General features: G+C 38.8%; 2 protein-coding genes across 2 annotated transcripts in view; both read left to right on the top strand.

Moving 5' to 3' along the window:
• EPHX4 (epoxide hydrolase 4) overlaps nucleotides 1–13296 on the top strand; it is a 35356-nt gene extending 22060 nt beyond the window's left edge. The window contains exon 7 of the mRNA XM_055403157.1: nucleotides 13065–13296. Coding sequence (XP_055259132.1) covers nucleotides 13065–13296 — 232 coding nt within the window. The remainder of the gene's footprint in view (nucleotides 1–13064) is intronic.
• Nucleotides 13297–16067: 2771 nt separating this feature from the next.
• On the top strand, nucleotides 16068–17726 carry LOC129541784 (lysophosphatidylcholine acyltransferase 2B-like). The gene has a single exon (XM_055404014.2). It carries the CDS (start codon nucleotides 16068–16070, stop codon nucleotides 17724–17726), a length of 1659 nt encoding a protein of 552 aa, XP_055259989.2.
• Nucleotides 17727–26069: the final 8343 nt, after the last annotated feature.

Here is a 26069-nt window from a genome sequence, read left to right on the forward strand (position 1 = left end):
AAAAATGTTTAGGGGTTTGAATTTATGCTACTACCATAATACTAGAAATCCTAGGGGAAAAAATTATATTTTAACATCATCATAGGCTGGTAACACTCCCTAGAAAACCTAGCAGAAACAAAGACAGAATCTCTCTGGAAGATATACCTCAATTCAGACTCACAATATCCCCACAGATAAGGTCCACTGAAGATGAGTTGATAATCCAAATTACAAAAAATACCAACCCACCAATAGTGAGTCAGAACACAATTGCAGCAGAACTCCTAAAAATTTCAAATAACAGAACTAATAAAGACTGTAAAGTAAGTTTAAATTATTAAATGAAAGAATAAAAATATGAGTAAAGAATAAGAAAAATATGACAGGGTGGAAAGGACCGGAAAAGAACCAAAAGAACTTCTAGAAATGAAAAGTATGTTCAGTCAGTTCAGTTCAGTTCAGTTGCTCAGTCGTGTCCGACTCTCCGCGACCCCATGAATCACAGCAGGCCAGGCCTCCCTGTCCATCACCAACTCCCGGAGTTCACTCAAACTCATGTCCACAGAGTCGGTGATGCCATCCAGCCATCTCATTCTCTGTCGTCCCCTTCTCCTCCCGCCCCCAACCTTTCCTAGCATCAGAGTCTTTTCCAGTGAGTCAACTTGTCGCAGTATGAGGTGGGAGAAGTATGTTATTGAAGTCTTAAAGTCCATGCTGCTGCTGCTGCTAAGTCACTTCAGTCGTGTCCAACTCTGTGTGACCCCATAGATGGAAGTCCACCAGGCTCCCCCGTCCCTGGGATTCTCCAGGCAAGAACACTGGAGTGGGTCGCCATTTCCTTCTCCAATGTGTAAAAATGAAAGTGAAGTCGCTCAGTCGTGTCCGACCCCTAGCGACCCCATGGACTGCAATAGCAGGTCAGCCAAGATAAAGAGGATTATGAATTGGAAGGTAGATCTAAAAAAAATTACCTAGAATATAACTTAGAGAGATAAAGAAATGAAAATACAAAAGACAGGTTATATTTGACATGTACAATAGAATTAGAAATCATATAGATAGATAAATGATAGGTACATAAAGCTGGAAATCACTCACATATATATGTAATAATTTGTTTTCTAGTAAAATAAAATAATAGAATGTATTATTTCCAAACCAGTAGAAGGGGACTAGAAAACTATCAATTCAAAAGAAGGCAGAAAAGGAGAAAAAGGAAGCAAAGCAGGGTAAATAGAAAGCACAAAATAAGATGTCAAAAACAATTTCAATATGTCAGTAAACACAATAAATATTCATGTGTTAAAAACCAAAATGTCAGATTTGATTGAGACACAAGTAAATCACAAAGACACAAAATGGTTGAAAGTAAGAGGACATAAAAAAGTTCTAGCAGGTGTTACTTTAAATGAAACAAAATCTCTCAAATTCTTTGAATATGGAATCCATGAGACTATATGAATGAAAAGAGAGGTAAATCCACATCTTCTTTTTTGACTAAAAACAATAACAAAATGTACAAGTATAAATATATATGTGTATATTTTGCAAAATAGAGATGTCGATTTAAAAGGTACTTGTGTTAGTCACTCAGTCGTGTCCTGGACTCTTTTTGACCCCATGGACTGTAGCCCTCCAGGCTCCTATCTCCATGGAATTCTCTATGCAAGAATACTAGAGTGGGCTGCCATTCCCTTCTTTAGGCTTCTCGACCCATGGATCCAACCCAGGTCTGCTGCGTTGCAGACAGATTCTTTACCATCTGAGCCACCTGGAAAGTCCCAAAAGGTACTTGTAGGTAATGATTTATCAAGCAAAGCAGACAGACACTGCAAAGGCTACAGGTTACATTTTATAGGATATTGCAACATTGTCTAAAGTTCATGTTTTGTCATTTGCTTTTCACAAATAACATTTAAGAGAGTTATTATGAGAGAAAAATACATTTTCACACAAGTCTAAATTTTGGACAGGAGATAAAAATGCTGGTTTTAAAATGTTCTCAATTCATCCCTTTATCAGAGAGATAGCTTTGTGATGCAAAACAATATGTTTTAAGTAGTTATAAGGAAAGAGGGAAAATATTCTCATATTTTTGAGATTCTTTTACTATTGATTGATCGTTCATTAGGAGGACTTGCATTCCCAAGAGTAAGTTTTAGAATCCTGTTAATTAGCTTGGAGAGAAAAAACAAAACAAAACAAAATGGAGGCCTGTGAAGTTCAAAACTCACAGTTTTACATAAAGGCAAAAGATAATTTTAAACTAGGTTGTTGTAGGTTAGTGTTAGCTGCTCAGTCATGTCTGACTCTTATGCGACTCCATGGACTGTAGCCTGCCAGGTTCCTTTGTCCATGGAATTCTCCAGGCAAGAATACTAGAGTGGTTTGCTGTTCCCTTCTCCAGGGTATCTTCCCAACCCAGGGATGGAACTCAGGTCTCCTGCACTGCGGACAGATTCTTTACTGTCTAAGCCACCAGGGAAGCTTAACCCTGCTGTAGATTAAATCTAGCTCAAACCTTCTGAAAGCTCAACTGACCCTTAACTCTTTTTACATACAGTAATCAAGATAATACAAAAAAGTAATACATGACCCAGATAATCATGACCCAGATAATCACGATGTGTGAACACTCACCTAGAGCCAGACATCCTGGAATGTGAAGTCAAATGGGCCTTAAGAAGTATCACTATGAACAAAGCTAGTGGAGGTGATGGAATTCCAGTTGAGCTATTTCAAATCCTGAAAGATGATGCTGTGAAAGTGCTGCACTCAATATGCCAGCAAATTTGGAAAACTTAGCAGTGGTCACAGGACTGGAAAAGGTCAGTCTTCATTCCAATCCCAAAGAAAGGCAATGCCAAAGAATGCTCGAACTACTGCACAGTTGTACTCATCTCACGTACTAGTAGTGATGCTTAAAATTCTCCAAGCCAGGCTTCAGCAATATGTGAACCATGAACTTCCAGATGTTCAAGCTGGATTTAGAAAAGGCAGAGGCACCAGAGATCAAATTACCGACATCCGCTGGATCATCGAAAAAGCAAGAGAGTTCCAGAAAAACATCTATTTCTGCTTCATTGACTATGCCAAAGCCTTTGACTGTGTGGATCACAATAAACTGTGGAACATTCTGAAAGAGATGGGAATACCAGACTACCTGACCTGCCTCTTGAGAAACCTATATGCAGGTCAGGAAGCAACAGTTAGAACTGGACATGGAACAACAGACTGGTTCCAAATAGGAAAAGGAATACATCAAGGCTGTATATTGTCACCCTGCTTATTTAACTTATATGCAGAGTACCTCATGAGAAATGCTGGGCTGGATGAAGCACAAGCTGAAATCAAGATTGCCGGGAGAAATATCAATAACCTCATATATTCAGATGACACCACCCTCACAGCAGAAAGTGAAGAAGAACTAAAGAGCCTCTTGATGAAAGTGAAAGAGGACAGTGAAAAAGTTGGCTTGAGGCTCAACATTCAGAAAACTAAGATCATGGCATCTGGTTCCATCACTTCATAGCAAATAGATGGGGAAACAGTGTCAGACTTTATTTTTCTGGGCTCCAAAATCACTGCAGATGGTGACTGCAGCCATGAAATTAAAAGACACTTACTCCTTGGAAGGAAAGTTATGACCAACCTAGACAGCATATTGAAAAGCAGAGACATTACTTTGCCAATAAAGGTCCGTCTAGTCAAGGCTATGGTTTTTCCAATGGCCAAGTATAGGTGTGAGAGTTGGACTATAAAGAAGGCTGAGTGCAGAAGAATTGATGCTTTTGAACTGTGGTGTTGGAGAAGACTCTTGAGAGTCCCTTGGACTGCAAGGAGATCCAACCAGTCCGTCCTAAAGGAGATCAGTCCTGGGTGTTCATGTTGAAGCTGAAACTCCAATACTTTGGCCACCTGATGCGAAGAGCTGACTCATTTGAAAAGACCCTGATGCTGGGAAAGATTGAGAGCAGGAGGAGAAGGGAACGACAGAGGATGAGATAGTTGGATGGCATCACTAACTCAATGGACATGGATTTGGATGGACTCTGGGAGTTGGTGATAGACAGGGAAACCTGGCGTGCTACGGTTCATGGGGTCGCAAAGAGTCAGACATGACTGAGCAACTGAACTGAACTGAATCACGGTCAAGTACATCATTAAAAACAAGGTTATACAAATATAATGACTACAAATAAAGTATAGTAATTATACTCAGATATGAAAATCACCCTGAGGTCTCCCCAGGACCATACTTCCATTCAAGGACTCTCCAAAATTTGGACCCAAGGAATCATAATGAACTTGGAATTGGACTAGTTATAGGAATAGCCTGCAAAAACATTTTTGAAAGTCTAAACTTATAACAAAGCATCACATAACAAAGCAAAATTTGACAGACTTACAAGAAAAAAATGGCAAATTCACAGTTACTATTGGAGATTTTCAGCCACATCTCTCAGAAGCTGATCAATCAAGCAGAAAATTAATAAGGATATAGATTTAAACAATTCAGTTAACATCTTTAATGTGATGATCAACTCTAGAATCCTGCACCCAACAATATGAAAATACACAATATTTTTAAGCACATATCATATTTATAAGGATTGATTTTTACATACTGGACCATAAAGCAAGCCTTAACCAAAGGATCAAAATCATATAGATTGTGTTCTGTGAACACAATGTGGTGGGAAATTGACAGCAATAAACTTTTAGAAAACTCAATATAGTCAGAAAAATTTCAAACTTCTGTATTACTTGTGGATCAAAAAAATCATATCAGAAACTAGTAAAAACAGAAAAAAGTATTACAGCCTATAGAATACAGTTAAAACAATACTTAGAAAGAGACATATTTATGGTTTTTCATGCTTATATTAAGAAAAGAAGATTTAAAACTAGGGAGCTAAGACTTCAACTCAAGATATTTGGAAAAGAACAACATGTAAACAAAAATAAATTAGAAGGAAAATAAAATTAGGTAAAAAGCAGAAATTAATACAATAAAATAACAAAGACACAATAGAATCAACAAAAGCAGATTTTTTGAACACTATTAATATAGATAAATTTTTTGCAAGATTGGTATAAAAAAGGCATGAACAAACTATATCAGGAAAGAGAAAATAGACATAAGTACAAGCATAACAGATATTAAAATATATAATTTATGTTAATAAATTTGAGAATCTTGACAACATGGGTAGTTTTCAGGAAAAGCTTAACACACAAAACTGACTCTTGAAGAACTAGAAAACCTGAATAGATATACATATTAAAGAAATTGGGTTATTAATTTAAGCATATCTACAAACTACATATACATACACACCCATACAAAGAGTCCTAAGTGGTTTTACACATAAATTCTACCTCAGAAAAATCCCACTTTTTAAAAAAATGTTATTTAGTTTTGATTACTCTGTTATTTATTTTTCATTACACTGGGTCTTCATTGCTGTGATGTCTTTCTGTGGTTGCAATGAGCGGGGACTTCTCTTTGTTGCAGTGCCTGGGCTTCTCATTGTGGTCATGTCTCTTGTCACAGAGCATGCACGGGCTCTACAGTACCGGGGCTTCAGTAGTTGCAACTCATGGGCCTCATAGCAGGTGTGCTTCAGTTGTTGTGGCTTATGGGCTCTAGAGTTTGAGCTCAGAAGTTGTGGTACATGGGCCTAGTTACTCCATGGCATGTGGGACCTTCCTGGATCAGAGATCAAACCCATGTCTCCTGCATTGGCAGACAGATTCTTTACCAATGAGCCACCAGGGAAGTCCCAGAAAATCCCACTTTTAAATAGACTTGACTCTTTCAGACATTATAAAAAGGAGGTATATACTTCAGCTCATTTTCTCAGGTTGGTATAACTTCCATAGCAAAACAAGACAAGGATTGTATAACACAGGAAATTAGATCAAATTTTGTTGTAAATATAGATCCATAAATTCAAAATAAAATACTATCAAACAGAATCTAGCATGCATTAACAATTAAACCTAACTTAGCATTAAAACCCATTAACTTACCACATTAACAGATTACAGGGGAAAATAAGATCATCTAGGTAAGTTAAGAAAAAGCATTTATTAAAATCCAACACATCTTCTAGCTACTATGTAGACTAGAAACAGAGGCTAGAAGGTGGACCTCAGATAAACCTGAATTGCCTGAAGGGATATTTCTGGGGAAAAAACATTTGCTTTACTCAGTTGTCCAAGAAAAAATCAGGGGTTTGTACTGGTTATTTGCACCTGGAGCACTGGCAGGCATATAAAAATATATTCTGGGAATCGGAGCCAAGAGGATCAAAAACCTCCACTAAAAGGGTAAAATACTTTGTGGTACTGTTCACAACTGTATTTTCATGGGAAACGGGGACCTGACAAGTCTTAGTTCTAATAATGTATTATTATTTCCTGCTTTATAAAATCATCTTTGTAAGTTTTCTTCTCATTTGCCATTAAACCTGATATTCTCTATGTCTATTAGTGTCTTTCTGTTAATCATATGAGGCTTCCCTGGTGGCTCAGATGGTAGAAGAATCTGCCTTCAATGCAGGAGACCAGGGTTTGATCCCTGGGTCAGGAAGATATCCTGGAGAAGGGAATGGCAATCCACTCCAGTATTCTTGCCTGGAGAATTCCATGGACAGAGGAATTCTGTTAATCATATTATGGTTCCATTATGACAACAATGCAGAAGGTACTTCTGTCTACCAGAAACCTGTAGTAAACGTCATACCTTGTGATGAAACCCTGAAAACATCCCCTTGAAAAATAAAGACTAAAGATAAACTTGTCTGCTATAACTGCTTCTCTTCACCACTATATTGAAAGTCTTAGCTAGCACATTAAAAAAAAAAACTGAAGAAGTTTATGTATAGATAATGTAGTTATATGGGCTTCCCCGGAGGCATTGGTGGTAAAGAACCCACCTGCCAATGCAGGAGACATAAAAGATGCTGGTTCAATCCATGGGTCAGAAAGATCCCCTAGAGAAGGGAATGACAACCCACTCCAGTTATCTTGCCTGGAGAATCCCATAGACAGAGGAGCCTGGCAGGCTACAGTCCATGGGGTTGCAAGGAGTTAGACACGATTGAAGTGACTTAGCGCACACACACACAATGTAGTTATATGGGCTTCCCAGGATGGCGCTAGTGGTAAAGAATCTGCTGGCCAGTGCAGGAGACATTAGAGACGCAGGTTTGATCCCTGGGTAGGGAAGATCCTCTTGAGTAGGAAATGGCAACCTACTTCAGTATTCTTGCCTGGGAAATCCCATCCACAGAAGAGCCTGTTGAGCTACAGTCCATGGGGTGGCAAAGCGTTGGACATGACCAAGCAACTGAGCAGGCAAGCACGCAATGTAGTTATATATTTATAGAGAAAGGGAAAATCTACAGAAAAAAGTTATTAGAACAAAAACAGTTCAGCAAAGTTGGTATACATATGGTTCAGTTCAGTTCAGTTCAGTCGCTCAGTCGTGTCCGACTTTTGCAACTCCATGAATCACAGCAGGCCAGGCCTCCCTGTCCATCACCAACTCCTGGAGTTCACTCAAACTCATGTCCATCGAGTCGGTGATGCCATCCAGCCATCTCATTCTCTGTCGTCCCCTTCTCCTCCCACCCCCAATCCTTCCCAGCATCAGAGTCCTTTCCAGTACTATATAAAAATTACAATCTTATAAACCAACAACAGTTATAAAACGTTTTTAAAATAGATATACCTACAATAGCAACAAAAATATTAGGTATAAAGGAATGACTCTAACAAAAGATTACCTTTATGGATTATCAAAATGTATTAGAAGCAATAAAGAATATGAGCTGGGGCCTTGTCTATTTACTAACCCATAGAGAAGTAGTTTAATGTTTTAACACTGATACAGACTTGCTGATGTAAACTACTGAAAATAACCCTCATTTATCATCTTCACAAGTGGAAAACTTCAATATCATAATGTTGTTGATTTTCCCTAAATCTGTAAACAATAAAATTTCAATCATAACTGTCAGAAAGTTTTTCATGAAACATAACAGGCTGATTTTAAAATTTGTATGGGGGAGCACAAGGCTGAGACAATTTTAAAGAATTCCATTTTAAAGAATAGGTAGGTAACTAACCCTGTCAGGAGGCTTCCCTGGTAACTCAGCTGGTAAAGAATCCACCTGCCATAGAGGAGACCCCTGTTTGATTCCTGGATCTGGAATATCCCCTAGAAAAGGGATAGGTTTCTTCCAGTATTCATGGGCTTCTCAGGTGGCTCAGATGGTAAAGAATCCATCTGCAGTGCAGGAGACCTGGGTTCGATCCCTGGGTTGGGAAGATTCCCTGGAGGAGGGCATGGCAACCTACTCCAGTATTCTTGCCTGGAGAATCCCCAGGGACAGAGGAGCCTGGCGGGCTACAGTCCATGGTGTCACAAAGAGTCTGACATGACTGAGTGACTAAGCACAGCACAGCACAACCCGGTCAGATCTTAAAACTTATAGTGAGGCTAGAAACTAAATAGGATATGGTGTTGACTCTGGGACAAAGTGACTAATGGAACAGAGAAGAAAGCCACCTAATGGGACCACATACATGGGAACTTGGTATGACAGAGAGCATTTAAAACAAGTGGTGAAAATATTCAATGCATTTTCTTGGAACAATTGAATATCCATATAGAATAAAATGGAATTAGATCCCTATCTTTTACCAAGCAAAAAATAAATCTTAGGGAAATAAAAAACTCTAAATATGATAAGCAGACTTTCAAATGTCTAGAAGATGATATAAGAGAAAACTTTCATGACCTCAGGTAGGAAAATTTTTTCAAATACACAAATAGTTCAGCTTATGGAAACTGATGATTTTGACTATATTAAAATTTAAAACATCTGTATATTAAAAATATCATAAAATGATAAGACAACCTCAGATGGGGAGAAGTTATTTGCAACACACAATTAATCATGAATTAATATTATCTAGAGTTTATAAAGAATGTCTCCAAATCAATAAGGAAAAGACAACCCAATCAAAAATGAGTAAAGGATATGAAATGGCAATTTGCAGAAAAGGGACCTAGGGGCTTCCCTGGTGGCTCGCTCAGTGTTAAGTGGTAAAGAATCTGCCTGCCAATGCAGGAGACACAGGTTCAATCCCTGGTCCTGGAAGATCCCAAATGCCTTGGAGCAACTAAGCCCATGTACCACAGCTGTTGAGCCTGTGCTCTAGAGCCCGGGAACCACAACTACTGAGCCCACCGCTGCAACTACTGAAGCCCATGTGCCCTAGAGCCTGTGCTCTTCCACAACAAGAGATGTCACCACAATGAGATGTTCTAACACTGCAAAGAAGAGTAGCCCCCGCTCACTGCAACTAGAGAGAAGCCTGCGTAGCAACACAGACCCAGCACAACCAAAAATAATTTTTTTTTTAAAAAAAGGGATCTGTCAGTAACATGAAAGATGGTCCACCTTAGTAGTGTGACAGGTTTTACTGCTTGCGATAGAGACCTAAAGTAACAGTGGCATTAAAAACGTTAATAGTCTAAGGCTGATATGGTGGCTATATTGTGTGCAGTCATCAAAGCTGTTAGGTCACTGTTTTGTCAGAGATCTCGGTCTTTCTATTCTGTTATTCTGCCATCCCTCATATATTGTCCTTATCTGTGTGGTTCAAGATGGTTTAACAACACATCTGCATTTCAGTGAGTGGAAAGTGAGAAAGGGAAGGGGCAGGCACATTGGACACAACTTAGATGATGCCCTAATCATTTCTCATAAACCACATACCCTCACCTTGCTGCAAGAATCCTGGGAAACATAGTCTTCATTCTGGATGGTCCTTTGTTCAGCTAATAATTGGATTTTCTATCACTGTGGTAGAAGGGAAGAAGTTTGTGAAGCAGTCTCTACCATAACAGGTAAACAAAGTATTTTACACTCATTTGATTGGAAAAAATATTTAAACTTTTGAGAACAAGTGTTGGCAATGATATGGTACAAAGCGAATTCTTATATGCTGAGAGTGGAGCATATGGTCAGTTTGGAAAACAACTTGTAATATTGATGATGTGCATATTCTCTGAGGTGGCAAGTCTGTTTGGGGGATATGCTGAAAGAAACCTCTCCAACATGGGCACAAGTGGATGGTTACAAGAATGAGCTCAATATTATTTAAATTATCAAAATAATTGGAAGTTTTAAAATGTCCAACAACAAGAGAATGAATCAATTGTGATCCATTGTATATGTAGTCATACAATAGAATTGTATATAACAGTAAATGAAGTAGAACTACATGTATCAAAAAAGAAAAAGAACTACATGTATCATCAATAGAAAAATATTAAAAATATTATCTTAAGGCACAGAAGCAATTTGTGAAAGGATATCTGCAATCTGACACTATTTAATAAAGTTTTAAAAATACAAGCACCTCTATGTACTGTTTATAGAAATACATATGCTGTATTTGGGGGGGCCTGACAAATAGCATCCCTTTTTCCTGCCCAGTTTCTGAACCAGTTGAGAAATCACATAAGAGTTAGCAGATGAAAACCAAAATATGAACTTCATGACCCATAAAGGATAGATTGAAGACTGTGGCCTCATATTAAATGAGAGCTGAAATGGTCTTGATAACTGTTGCCAGTCTAGACTTTAGAGCAGTTCACCTGTGGGAAAATTTGAAGGGTAAACTCACATCTCCTTAGCCCCTCAATGCATCAGCTCCCTCGAATCTGATAGAGAGGGAAGGAAAAAGAAAGTAAATCTCACCTCAGGACATATTATTTTATATACTCTCTTTAGTCCAAACCCCTGAATCAGCAACTATCGATCAGCAGCCAGGGATGGGACAAGGATCAAGGAGGGTTTAAGGAAAATCTCTCCTAATGGAAACTAAAGAAATGACCCAAAGGGAGGATAAGGGGAGGAGGGAGGTGGGAGTGGGGGTTCAGGAAGGGGAACTCATGTACACCCGGGGAGGATTCATGTCAGTGTATGGCAAAACCAACCAATATAATATTGTAAAATAATTAGCCTCAAAAAAAATAATAATTAGTTAAAAATTAAAAATAAAGACTACTTAAAAGTTAAAAATAAAAAGGAATGAGAAGTATTGTAACACTTATAACTGTCTCATGGGGATGGTAAGAACCAAATTTGACCTAGTTATTATTCCTAAGCCCTGTCTAACTCCCTAGGGACTGTAGCCCTCCAAGTTCTTCTGTCCATTTACCTATTCACAAAGAATTTAATTTTTAGGAGCGTTACAACCAAATGATGGCCACTTGCATGGAGTCAAAAGTTAAGTCTTTGGTGGACTATGTGATATCCTGCACATTCCAGTAGCATCCTATCAACCCCAAATAGACACACATTAGGGCTTTTCTACGGAGAAGGCAATGGCAAGCCACTCCAGTACTCTTGCCTAGAAAAATCCCATGGACGGAGGAGCCTGGTAGGCTGCAGTCCATGGGGTCACTACGAGTCAGATACGACTGAGCGACTTCACTTTCACTTTTCACTTTCACACATTGGAGAAGGAAATGGCAACCCACTCCAGTGTTCTTGCCTGGAGAATCCCAGGGACGGGGGAGCCTGGTGGGCTGCCGTCTATGGTGTCACACAGAGTCGGACACGACTGAAGTGACTTAGCAGCAGCAGCAGCAGGGCTTTTCTATGACTAGTGAAAATATAATCCAGTGCTGGAGACTGTATGTTCATTCTCATTCTTAGTTAACAGCAGTGAAATTAAGACCATCCCACCTTTCTGAAAAACAGCTTAGCAGAAGGTGTCAAAAGCTTTAGAAATATGGAATTCCACTTCTAGGGCTCTGGCCTAAAGAAGTTATCTGAAATGCCAATAAAGATTTGGGCACAAAATGCTCATTGTAGCATGCAGCTTCACGTAAAACATCCTCTTCTTTTAACTGCTGCTATAATCTAAATATTCAATTATACAGGAAGTCAAATCATTTATGGGTTATTATGCCATAAAGTAATGTTTCACAATTATTTTTGAAAAACCTTGTGAAATAAAGTTATAATTTAAGATAGAATTTGTATATGTATATTGTGTGTAAACTGTATATTTGCTGTACTTATGGTTTCAACTATATGCATAGAAAATGACCATCTTTTAAATGATGCAATTATGCATGATTTTATTCCGTATATTTTTCTGTATTTAAGAAAATATATAATAAAAACTTTACATTTTAAAAAGAATCTCCTGGAAAAATAAATATAGTATCATGTAATATTAAAGCTCATTCCAAATATATTTTCTGTCTTTTCAGTTCTAATTTTCATATAAAATGCATTAGATTATCCAACAAACAATTAAAATATATTTAAACAATAACACTGTTTAAAAGCTCCCATTTATCACACCATTCAGAAATTCTGTTTTCCCAAGGAAATTATTCTTCAAGTGATGAATTTCATATTTAATTTATAGCCTTCATTATCAATTTTGCCATCCTCTCCAATTAAAACTTTTATTGGGCCCTTTGCTAAATAGACCTTTAAATTTTTTATGATACGGATTGATTGCCTAATGCAGTGTTTCTCAGTCATGTATTTATTATCTTTCTTTGAGGCACACAGGCTTCACTCTAGCTGTGGCACAGGCTCAGTAGTAGCAGCATATAGGATTCTTTGCCGTGTGGCATATGGGATCCTAGTTCCCCGAACAGGGATCCAACCCACGTTCCTAGCTTTGGAAGGTAGACTGCTAATCATTGGACCACCAGGGAAGTCCCCTCAACCATTTTTGTCATCACCTCCCTTCAGAGCCTTTTTAGACATTTTTTCATAATTGCCCCCACCCATAAAATTTTAATATGTTTATAAAATTTTAATATTTGTTTAATATCTGTTTATACTATGTGTATATTCATGGTTTATATCTAAAAAGTGTAAATTTTTTCACTCTCCCAAGAACTAATTTTCACCCCTTTGGTGGTGATACTGCCCTCCTTAAAAATGTGTGGCCTAAAGAAACATTTTGGGAAAATGTTATTTTAATTCTTATAATGAGTCTCAAGCCCACGTGTTTTGTTTTTATAGCTGCCTGCCTCTCAAACATCACGTGGTGATCATTCCAACACTACTACTGTGGGGAGAGAAAGATGCATTTATGGAGGTTGAGATGGCTGAAGTCACAAAGATTTATGTTAAAAATTATTTCAGGCTAACTATTTTGTCAGAAACCAGTCATTGGCTGCAACAAGAACAACCTGACATAGTGAACAAATTGATATGGACATTTCTAAAAGAAGAAACACGAAGAAAAGATTGACTTTTTCTATGAGGAACCTATAATGGAATCTCCAAATAATTTTTAAAAATTGTTCATCAACTTCTTTAAGCGTCATTAGGAAAAAATTGTTATAATATGCTTTATTATAAATAAGTATCCTGACAAATGATATTGAAAAAAATCTGAGAATGTGTGAACTTATAATGTTGATTTTCTTTTGTTGTATTTTGCACAGAAAAGCATTTGCCTTAAAATGTATACACTTGGACAAAAAGGAAGTTGGAGAAAGTGGCTCAGTTTTGGGTTTTTTTTTGCATTCTTTACCTTGTTAATATATGGTGCCTTTTACAAATGTATATTAAAGATTAGCTGTGCCATATTAAAAGGCAAAAGTGCAATGGTATAAATTTTTATTTTATTGTTCAAAAGTTCTTTTTACTATTTTTTAACCATTAAAAAATTCTGTTATCAAATATCTTGGATTTATAGTATATTTATTAGTTTGAAAGCAAATATGACACGGTGAATGTGCATCTTAAAATAAGCCATAAATACTACTTACACTGGCTGGGAAGAGTAACAAGAGAGGATATGAAGATTCTTATATTTACATACATAGTTATTAAACATTATAGGGAAGCAAGTCCATTAAATTATTTGCCTTAATTCTCTAGCTAAATGGGTGAGAGACTTAGGAAAAGGATGAAAGTGTCCTTTTGCCCCCATTTAAAGCAAGAAGAAACGAATACTATACTTCCTATGTGCACCAGAATCTCAGCTCCACAGGGCAGAGACTTTTGTTTCATTAACTAACACACTATCCAGCATCAAGAGCCTGATTCTTTGAATGAACTCAAGTATTTGCTAAATGAATAAATAAATTATCTGATACACTGTTAGGCACTGGGGGGGAAATATGAAAGAAATGTAACATCATAATATTGATCTTTCCCTTAAGAAGTATATACAGAATGCATGTGTGCATGCTAAGTTGCTTTAGTCATGTCTGACTCTTTGTGACCCTATGGACTGTGGCCTACCAGGCTCCTCTGTCCATGGGATTCTCCAGGCAAGAATACTGGAGTGGATTGCCATGCCCTCCTTCAGGGGATCTCCTTGACCCAGGGATCAAACCTGCATCTCTTATGTTTCCTGCATTAGCAGGTGGGTTCTTTACCACTAGCACCACCTGGGAATTCAGTTAAACAAGGGTTCAAAAGCGTAATGAACATTACAAATAAGAGTGAGAAAGGAATTCCCTGGTCTAGTGGTTAGGACTTGACCCTTTCACTGCTGGGCCTAGGTTCAATGCCTGGTTGGGGAACTAAGATCCCACAAGGGTATGGCCAAAAAAAAAAAAAAGGGAAGAGTTACAAAATAGAGGATGATGCCAACTTGAGAGATTACTACTCATTCTCTTGGGTTGCTCTCATTTGGAATGGGTGACAACCAGTAACAATGCCAAATCATGGCTTTTTAGAGTCTACAACTGTGTTCCTAATGTTTCCCTCACTAAGCACAGTTCTGAGAAGTGACAGAAGTAAGTGGAATGTCTCTAAATATTCTTATTATCGTATCCTAGCAACATGTGTTTACCAATAAAAGCCCAGTTTTCTATATACACTGTGGTGTATGAGGTACTTCTACCTCATAACATTGCAAGGTAGGGAGTATCACCACTTTAGATATGTAAAAATGAGATTGATCACTGCCCACAGCATAAGAGTCAGAACCAGGATCTGACCTAGATCCATTTGGTTGTAAAGTCCATAATCTTTCCACTTAGATCACATTCTGTTTAAGTCTTTGGTATCCATACTGCTCTTCCTATTTTATGGGTAACCTGGTATATTTCAATAATTAGAAACATCTTTCAGAAACCTACAATTTGACTTTGAATTCTGAATGAATTTAAATCAGCAAATAGCAAACAGGAATATTTGATATAGCAGATGCTACAAGCTATAGCAGAGAGCCTGGTTCAACCAACTTTGATTATGCTTCCCTCTTGATCATTTTCAAAGGGCAGCAACTAAGGAAGGAACAAGACTTTATTGACCATGTGTTGTGACACAATAAAGTAATCCTGACTTATTTTAACGAAAACCTGTTTCTGACAAATGTGATTTTAAGGTTTCTTGTTGTTACTTATGTCACTTTGGAGTGCTGACCAGTTCATCTGGACTAATAGTAAGAATATGGGTCAAAACGTGCCATGGCTGATCCCGGCCTATGATAAGGGATGTTTTCTAATTTTCTTTGGATGTTTCCATAGAAGAGTGCTTGCAACAGATATAAAGCCTCAAGGGTGCCATCAGTTAAACGTAGTATAAAGAGACAGTCCTGTCTCTGCAGAAATCAATTTGTAGGAAGAGTAAACAAATTTGACTTACCAATTGCCAAAGCATCTCACAGTAAGCAAATTTGACTGGTAACGGCATTTAAATTAAAAAGTTGTGACTAGCAAATATTCATCTATTTGATAGATCCATAGTAGGTATATAATAGACGACAGAAGTTGTTATGTGAAAACAATTTACTAAGCATATATGTCAAAAGGAGGTCATTTACAAAAAAGCAGAAAAGATTGTACTGTTGATGGTTCTAATTCTCCTGTTACATCATTTACCATTTTTGATTCTTCCGATTTTAAATGTAATACATCATTCCCTATTAACTCACAATTGCCTCAAAGAGTTCCAATTATGTCCAAACAGAAAGAGCACTTAAATATAGGGAAGGGGTGCACTCTGGGGGCTGCCCCCAGATCCAAGCTACAGGCCTCCTGAGAATAGGGAAAATTCGGCCTCATGGCACAGCCCACCTCGGACTTAGAGCCTGCGATGTTGGACTCTGAGTCTGCGGTGTTGAGCTCCAGGTGTCCGCCCTTGGACTCCGAGTCTGCGGTGTTGAGCTCCACGTCGCCGCCGTTGGACTCTGAGCCTGCGGTGGTGGACACCACGGCTGCGTTGGAATCCGATTTCAGCCGAGAGACAAACAAGTCCCTGTTCCCGCCGGCAGTGGACAACCCCTTCGTGCAGCACACGCGTATTAGCGCGTGGCGCTGGGCCTACATTGTCCTCATGGGGACCGTGTTGGTGCCCGTGCGGGTGTCCTGCATTGCCTTCCTCTTCATCTTCCTCTGGCCCGTGGCTGCACTTTCCACCATAGGCCGTCGTGTTCAACCAACCCAGCCGGCCAAGAACTGGAGAAGACTGGCACAACCAACTCTGAAGTTCATGTTTCAGGTGACTTTTTTTTTAGCCGGGTTCCTGGTTAAAGTGAAAGGGAAAAAGGCAACCCGAAAGGAGGCCCGCATCTTCGTGGCAGCCCCGCACTCCAGTTTCTTTGATGCGATCGCCTGTGTCGTGGCAGGGTTACCCTCGGTGGTCTCTGAGAGTCAGAACGTGAATATCCCCGTGGCTGGGAAATTCTTGCTGTCGACACAGCCGGTGCTTGTGACCCGAGATGACCCCAATTCCAGGAAGACCACCCGGGAGGAAATCCTGAAGCGAGTGACATCTAACAGAAAGTGGCCACAGATCCTGATTTTCCCAGAAGGAGTGTGTACCAACCGCAGCTGTCTGGTCACTTTTAAACTAGGGGCCTTCTCTCCAGGGGTGCCTGTGCAGCCAGTGCTGCTCAGGTACCCAAACACCCTGGACACGGTGACCTGGACCTGGCAGGGGTTTACAGGCTTCCAGGCCTGTATGTTGACCCTAAGTCAACCATTCACCAGGGTAGAAGTTGAGTTTATGCCTGTTTATATTCCAAATGTCCAAGAGAAAAAAGACCCTGTCCTTTTTGCCAATACAGTGAGGATCATCATGGCCAATGCTCTTGGGGTTCCCGTGACAGACCACACTTACGAAGACTGCAGACTGATGATTTCTGCAGGTAACCTTCAACTACCCATGGAAGCTGGTTTGGTGGAATTTACAAAAATTAGCCAGAATTTAAAGTTAGATTGGGATAATATTCATCAGTGCTTGGATAAATATGCTGAAATTGCAGTTGCCTCCAAAGGAGGGAAGGTAGGAATTGAGGAGTTTGCAAATTATTTGAAACTCCCAATTTCAGAGCCCTTGCAACGACTTTTTGCCCTCTTTGACAGGAATAACGATGGCACCATCGACTTCAGAGAGTATGTGATAGGTCTGACCGTCCTATGCAATCCTGTCAACACTGAAATGATTCTGCAAATGTCATTTAAGCTTTTTGATCTTGATAAAGATGGTTTCATAACTGAACAGGAATTAGCGGCTATACTTCGGGCAGCTTTTGGAGTACCAGATCTTGACGTTTCCACACTCTTTCGGGAGATAGCTGGACCAAACTCAGACCACATTTCATACAGGACCTTTAAGAAATTTGCCCTGAAGCATCCAGCATATGCCAAGTTATTTAGTTCATACTTAGACCTCCAGGCAGCCTATGTATATTCATTACCACAACCAGTGCAGGCTTGATGATTGCATTCAGAAGTTAAAGTCAGCCCTGAAAATGGTGAAAGTAACATCCAAGTTGAAACTATGATTGAAATAAAAATTATCCTTTGAGGAAAAACACAATGGTTTTTATTCTAAGTGGCCTGTGCACTTAATTATGATATTTAAAGTTTACTTAAGGAATATATATTTCAATTTGATTTTATAGTACCTAATCACCAACTCTGTGGACATGAGTTTGAGTGAACTCCGGGAGTTGGTGATGGACAGGGAGGCCTGGCATGCTGTGATTCATGGGGTCGCGGAGAGTCGGACACGACTGAGCGACTGAACTGAACTGAACTGAACTGAATTTTCTTCTTAAGATAGTAAGTTTGTTTTAGTGTGGTCTGGATGGAGGAGCCTGGTAGGCTGCAGTCCGTGGGGTCGCTAAGGGTTGGACAGAACTGAGCGACTTCACTTTCACACATTGGAGAAGGAAATGGCAACCCACTCCAGTGTTCTTGCCTAGAGAATCCCAGGGACGGGGGAGCCTGGTGGGCTTCCGTCTATGGGGTCACACAGAGTCAGACATGACTGAAGTGACTTAGCAGCAGCAGCAGCAGCAAAGCCATTCTAAAGGAGATCAGTCCTGGGTGTTCATTGGAAGGACTGATGCTAAAACTGAAACTCCAATACTTTGGCTACCTCATGCAAAGAGTTGACTCACTGGAAAAGACTCTGATGCTGGGAGGGATTGGGGGCAGGAGGAGAAGGGGACGACAGAGAATGAGATGGCTGGATGGCATCACCGACTCGATGGACATGAGTTTGAGTGAACTCCGGGAGTTGGTGATGGACAGGGAGGCCTGGTGCACTGTGATTCATGGGGTTGCAAAGAGTCGGACACGACTGAGCGACTGAACTGAACTGAAAGGTAGAAAAACCAGAAATCTGCTTATAACTTGGTTCACTCAGCATGGTGCCTTTATTATTCTGCTTCAAGTAAGTAAAATAAGTAAATAAGTAAAAATGAAGTGTCTTCTTTTGCTAAAGTAAAGCCAGAGGAACATTATAGCCCACCACCTCTCCCTCATTGTTGCAGAGAAAACATCTCATTAAGAGCTCTGTTAGCAATAAATACATTGTTGCCATCATTATTCTTTCCAAAAAGGATTGGATCTGCTGCATAAAGCCTTCTTTGCTCTTTCTCAGAGTAGCCCAATGTCCATATTTTATAAGACAAAATAAAAATAAACATCAGGAAGATACAGTACTGGTAGTACCATTGAAACAGTTATAGATGGCATAGCTGCCTGTATTTTTTATTTATTTTTAAGCTATGAAAGTGATTATTGAGAATGTGAAATCACAAGAGACTGCAATATCTGGAAAGCTAACTAATATAATAGACATAATGTTATAGATACAGAAATTCTGATAAATTCTGTTATGTATGATTCTCACCAAAAGCAGAAAAGTTTATAGTTGCGTGTTCTGCATTACTGAGAATATTCCTTCCATTCTGACTAGGCACTCATGAAAACTGAGACTTCTGCTTACTTTTTTGTACTTTTTTCATTATCCACATACTCCCAGCATCCTTTGCTATAAGACATCTTCACAGTGATGTGATCTTGAGCCCTAACCTTTCATGTCACTTTGTAGGACAAATCAGTAAAGTATTCTTAGAAGCCATTCCAACACCAGGACAGGGAACTACAACTTATCCAGATGTAGAAGTGATTTTGAACCAATAAATATGCCTTGCTAACTCAAACTACTGTATCCACAACTCAGATTGTGGCTGAATCCCCAAAATGCCTACAGCCACTCAATGCCACCAGATATGAGAGGACATTTGACTAAGGAGAAAGAGTCTTGATCACTTGTAGTCAAAATCTCTTACTTTTTCAAACCTTACAAAAACATACCCAAGTAGACACATTCCTAGGGCTTTGCACCTACTAGAGCTTTGCAAGGGCTTGTGCAAGTGGGGTCCCTAAAGCTTAAATGTTATTAGTTAGCCTCCCGGTATTTTGAAAGAGTAGAAACAAGAGATAAGAATGGAAGAAAGGTAAACAGATGGAGAAAGCTTAAGGAAAGGGAAAGAAAAAAAAATCAGATTTTGAAATAATTTCCATGCAGTTCAGATTTGAGAAAAGAAGATGGATAAGTGACATTTCATAATCCATACTATTTTAGTCCATTCGGGCTGCTTTTACAAAAATACCATAGGCTGGGTGCCTTAAACAACCAAAATGTATTTCTCACAACTTTGGAGGCTGCAAAGTTTAAGATCAGTGCACTGGCAGATTCAGTGTCTGGTGACAGCCTGCTCCTTGGTTCACAGATGTTTTCTCACTGTGTACTTACCTGGTCAAAGGGGAAGAGGGAGCTCTCTGAGGTCTCTCTTATTTATTTTTTCTAATTTTAATTTTGGTTGTGCAGTATAGCTTGTAGAATCTTATTTCCTCTAGAAGTGCTTGAACCAGCACCCTGGATAGTGAAAGTACATACTCCTAATTACTGCACCTCTGCAGCATCCCCTGGGCACTAATCACTCTTAGGCAGGCTCTTCTGTTGGGACATAATCATCTCCCCCTGGGGATGATCTCCCCCATCTCCAAATACCATCACATTGGGGATTAAGTTTCCACATATGAATTTTGGGAGGACACAAATATTCATTCTCTAGCACCCACCCAGCTTGATAGTCCCATGAAAATAGTGCATACATATGTAATTAAAATGCAGTAATTTTGTTTTAATTTTTATTTATTTGGCTGCACCAAGTGTTAGTTGTGGCATGCAGGATCTTTAACTGCAGCATGTGAACTCTTAAGATGTGGCATGTGGCATCTAGTTTCCCGACCAGGGATGAAATCTAAGTCCCTTGCAACAGGAGCCAGGAGTCTGCTTAACTATCAGGGATGTCTCTACAATGATCTTTTTAAATGTACTGGAAATTACTCATTTAAATAAGAGATTTCACTTAAAAAAAGTCACCAAGGTATATTTTTATTCAAACAATGGTACTATTACTCAAATATTCAGTAAACTTTAAAATTATTTCTAATTAGATAGTGAGCTATACAAAATATGGACTTTCCTGATGGCTCAGAGGTAAAGAATCGGCCTGCCAATACAGAAGACATAAGAAATGAGGGTTCAATCCCTAAGTCAGGAAGATTCCCTGGAGGAGGAAATGGCAACCCACTCTAGTATTCTTGCCTGGGAAACCCCATGGACAGAGGAGCCTGTTGGGCTGCAGTCCACGGGATGGCAAAAGAGTCGAACATGACTTAGTGACTAAACAACAACATATAAAATATCAGTCATTATTTCATCATACTCTACAAAATGTTAAACACAGCTTTATCTAAACTCTCTTTAACACATAACATTTTTTATTGAAGTATATTTGATATACAATATTACATAAATAACAGGTGTACAGCATAGTGGTTCACAGTTCTTAAAGGTTATACTCCATGTATAGTTATTATAAAATATTGGCTATATTCCCTGTGTTGTACAATATATTTTTATAGCTTATTTTATACATAATAGTATAGCTCTTAATCCCCTACTCCTATTTGCAACCCCTGTCTCTCTCCCCTATGGTAACCACTAGTTTGTTCTCTATCTCTGTAAAAGGTAACACTTAAAATAATATTTTTATTGTAAAATGCATACAGGTTAAAAACTATATCAAACAAATCTGTAGCTAATAATAATTACATGAGTATATTATATATTATAAATATAATCTATTTTAAGATAAACACTGTTGCAGCTCAGATCAAGACATTAAAACTTTTCCAGCCTACAAGTTCCTCTATGCCCCCAATCATAATTACAATCTCTTCCTTCTTCCCCAGATTATTTTCTTGATTTTTATAGTGTCACTTCTTGTATCTCTTTACATTTTTATTACCTAAATAGGCATACTTTGATACTGTGATGGTAAATTTATATATGTTGTGAAATAATAGAAAATATGTATTGGCCTTTGCCCCAGTTCCTAACACAAAGTTCCTAAAAACTCTTGTATTTTCCTAAGTGATAAGAGGATTAGGTTTCCCAGGTGGCAGCTAGTGGTAAAGAACCCACCTGCCAATGCAGGAGACATAAGAGATGAGGGTTCAATCCCTGGGTTGGGAAGATTCCCTGAAGGAGGGCATGGAAATCCACTCCAGCATTCTTGCCTGGAGAATCCCACGGACAGAAGAGTCTGTTGGGCTACAGCCCATAGGGTCGCAAAGAGTAGGACACAACTGAAGCAATTTAGCACATGTGCAAGAGCATTAGGAACATCCTTAGTTTTAATATTTGGTCTTCGATCCCCATTCTTGACATAGGGTTTCTAAACCCCTTGGGATTTTGTGAGTGATAGGAGCCTCTTTTGTTCTTTTGAGGTGATTCTTGGGCTTCTGGATGGGGGCTAGTCACCAGAAAGACCAACCCATGATTAGAAGCTTGAAATCTTCACCCCTTCATTCTCTAGAGGGGCTGGAAATACAGTTAATGATCAACTTATGTGATGAAGCCTGCATAAAAATCTTCAAAGTATAGATTTTGGAGAGCTTCTGGGTTAATGAATACATGGAGGTGCTACCAGAGTTGCACACTCAGAGAGGACATGGAAGCTCTGTGCCCTTTCCTATATACCTTGCCTCTCTTGACTGGATGTTTACTTGTATCTTTTATCATATCCTTTTATAATAAACAGGCAAACAGTAAGAAAACTGTTCCCCTGGGTTCTGTGAGCTGCTCTAGCAAATTAATTGAACCCAAGGAGAGGATTATGGGAACCTTCTATTTATAGGTGATTGGTCCGAATCATAATAACAACCTGGACTTGCAGTTGGCATCTGAAGGAGGTAGCAGTCTTGTGGGACTGAACCTTTAACCTGTTGGATCTGATGCTATCTCCACATAGTGTCAGAATTGAGTTAAATTGTCTGGCATCCAGCTGGTATCACAGAATTGGTTGGTGCATGTAAAACGCTCCACATATTTGATGTCAGAAGTATTGTGAATGTGGTGGTAGTGTGAGAGTAAAGGAGAGACACACAAGAAGAGAAGAGTGAATCATAGTCATAGGCCATGGTGCCCATATATCAGTATTTGGTCAGTCATTATTCTAGATGTAAAGGTATTTTTTAGATGAGATTAACATTTAAGTGAGTAGACTTTGAGTAAAGCATATTACTTTCTATAACATGAGTAAGTCATTCAAAAAGGATAATTTAAATAAGATAATTAAAAATTTATTCTGCCTTGGCAATATGAAATGTATATCTGAATATCCAGTATTTCTAATAGATAAGGGAGAATTCTTCTTTACAAGATTTCCAGCAGATTTCTATCAAATAAATGTAAAAAGAGTGACAGAATTATAAAATGATTTTACTCCACAGTTAACTGATTAAAGTGAGTCTTCAACAGATAAAACTATCAGATGAAAATTAATGATATATTTTAGCAACATTAAACTTGGGATAACTAAAAATTATGTGCCTTCTGATTTGATTCAAAATGAATTACTTCTTGTAGAAGGCAGAATAATGCCTACTCCCTCTGCCCCGAAAGATGTCCATGTTACTAATTCTAGAATCTGTGAATGTGATAGGTTACATGGCAAAGGGGAATTAAGGTTGCAGATGGAATTAAGGTTGCTAATTAGGTGGCCTTAAAACAAGGAGATTCTCCTGGATTATCTACTTGGTCCCCAGTAATCACAACAGTCCTCAAAAGAGGAAGAAGGAAGGAGAAGAAGACTTCAGGATGATGCAACATAAGAAGGACTCAGCCTGTTAGCTTTGATGATGGAGAAGCAAAGCCAAGAACTGAGGAACATAGGCAGCCTTGAGAAGCTGGAAAAGTCAAGGAAACTCTGCCCTAGAGCCCTCAGTAAGGGATGCAGCCTGGCCCAACCTGGATTTTAGCCCAGTGAGATCCATGTGGGACTTCCAACTTATAGAACTGAAAGTAAAAAGTATGTATTATTTTTAAGCCACAAAGTCTGTGGTGATTTGTTAAAGCAGAAATAGAAAACTAATATACCACTTATAAAATTGTTTTTGCTAAAAAGTTAAACTTGAATATAATGAACTAGAGATCAAATTATCAACATGCGCTGGATCATGGAGAGAGTGAAAGAGTTCCAGAAAAGCATCTACTTCTGCTTCATTGACTACCTAAAGCTTTTGACTGTGTGGATCACAACAAACTGTGGAAAATTCTTAAAGACATGGGAATACCAGACCACCTTACCTGCCTCCTGAGAGACCTATATGCAGGTCATAAGCAACAGTTAGAAGTAGACATGAACAACTGATTGGTGAAAAATTGGGAAAGGAGTACGTCAAAGCAGTATACTGTCACCCTGCTTATTTAACTTATATGCAGAGTGCGTTCTCCTGTGTGCTCAATCAGTCATATCTGACTCTTTGCGATGCTGTGGACTGTAGCCACCAGGCTCCTCTGTTCATGGGATTCTCCAGGCAAGAATACTGGAGTGGGTTTCCATGACCTCTTTGAGGGGATCTTCCCAACTCAGAGATCAAACCTGATTTGCTTATGTCTCCTGCATTGGCAGGTGGGTTCTTTACTGCTAGTGTCACCTGGGAAGCCTGTATATGAAGAGTACATCATGTGAAATGCCGGGTTGGATGAATCAACCATAAGCTGAAATCAAGACTGCTGGAAGAACTATCAACAACCTAATATGCAGCTGATATACCACTCTAATTGCAGAAAGTGAAGAGGAACTAAAGAAACTCTTGATGAGAGTGAAAGACGAGAGTGAAAAGGCTGGCTTGAAACTCAGCATTAAAAAACTAAGATCATGGCATCCAGTCCCATCACATTATGTCAAATAGAAGAGGGAAAAGTGGAAGCAGTGACAGATTTTATTTTCTTGGACTCCAAAATCATTGCGGATGAGTACCACAACCATGAAATTCAAAGATGCTTGCTCCTTGAAAGGAAAGATATAAAAACCTAGATAGCATATTAAAAAGCAGAGGCATTACTTGGCTGACAAAGTTCCGAATAGTCAAAGCAATGGTTTTTCCTGTAGTCATGTATGAATGTGAGAGTTGGACCATAAAGAAGGCTGAGCGCCGAAGAGTTGATGCTTTTGAATCATAGTGCTGAGAAGACTCTTGAGAGTCCCCTGGACTGCAAGGAGATCCAACAGTCCATCCTAAAGGAAATCAGTCCTGAATATTCATTGGAAGAACTGATGCTAAAGCTGAAGCTCCAATACTTTGACCACCTAATGGGAAAAACTGAATTATTGGTAAAGTCCCTGATTCTGGGAAACACTGAAGGCAAAAGGAAATGGGGCAGCAGAGGATGAGATGGTTAGATAGTATCATGGACTCAATAGACACGAATTTGAGAAAACTGGGAGACAGTGGAGAACAGAGGAGCCTGGCATGCTACAGTTCATGGGGTTGCAAAGAAGAGACACAACTGAGTGACTGAACAACAACAAATAAGCCTCTTATTTCTTTTTTTACAATTTCCATTTATAGGAAATATATGGGATAAATGAGCATACCAAATGATGCTTGCAAAAGGCAGTCAAATTTAAAATGTGGCATACTCTATGGCTCAAATTGCTTAGGCTTCTGCCACAATGTCAATGTCATGAGGGAAAATACAGGAAAGGGAACTCTTTTAAATTAGAAGAAACTCAGGAGACAAAAGAACCAAATATAACCTTGTATCTTATTTGAAAACTGATCCAAACAAATCAACTGTAAAACTTAGTTTGTACAATAGTTATGAAAATTTTACAATGGGCTGTATCGTAAACAGAATTATTGTCAATTTATAAGGAATACCATTAGTGGTTTTGTAATGTTATATAAGAAAATGCACAGCTTTTTTAAGAGATGCAAACTGAAGCATATAGGAGTAAAATGAAATGATGTTGGGTTTTTACTTGTAAAATTTTTAGAAGAAAGGGAGGAAAGAAAGAGAAAGAATGGAAAGAAGAAAGGGACTGAAGGAGAAGGGAGAAGGAGGAGGAAGGAAAAAAGGAAGGAAGCAATAAAAGATGAAAAAGGAAAGAAAAATTGGTACAGCATATATACCCAAATCTTGATAATTGCTGATCTCTATTTATTTGTTAATAATAGCCACAGCCTTGTCTAACTCAATGAAACTATAAGCCATGCCATGCAATCCAAGTCTCTTCCCCAACCAGTGATGCTGAAAAAGCTGAAGTTGAACAGTTCTATGAAGACCTACAAGACCTTCTAGAACTACCACCCCAAAAAGATGTCTTTTTCTTTATACGGGACTGGAATGCAAAAGTAGGAAGTCAAGAGATATCTGGAGTAACAAGTAAATTTGGCCTTGGAG

This window comes from Moschus berezovskii, chromosome 4 (assembly GCF_049115385.1).
Source record: "Moschus berezovskii isolate FMDL1 chromosome 4, NW_MosBer_1.0, whole genome shotgun sequence".
In the NCBI taxonomy this organism is placed as follows: Eukaryota; Metazoa; Chordata; class Mammalia; order Artiodactyla; family Moschidae; genus Moschus; species Moschus berezovskii.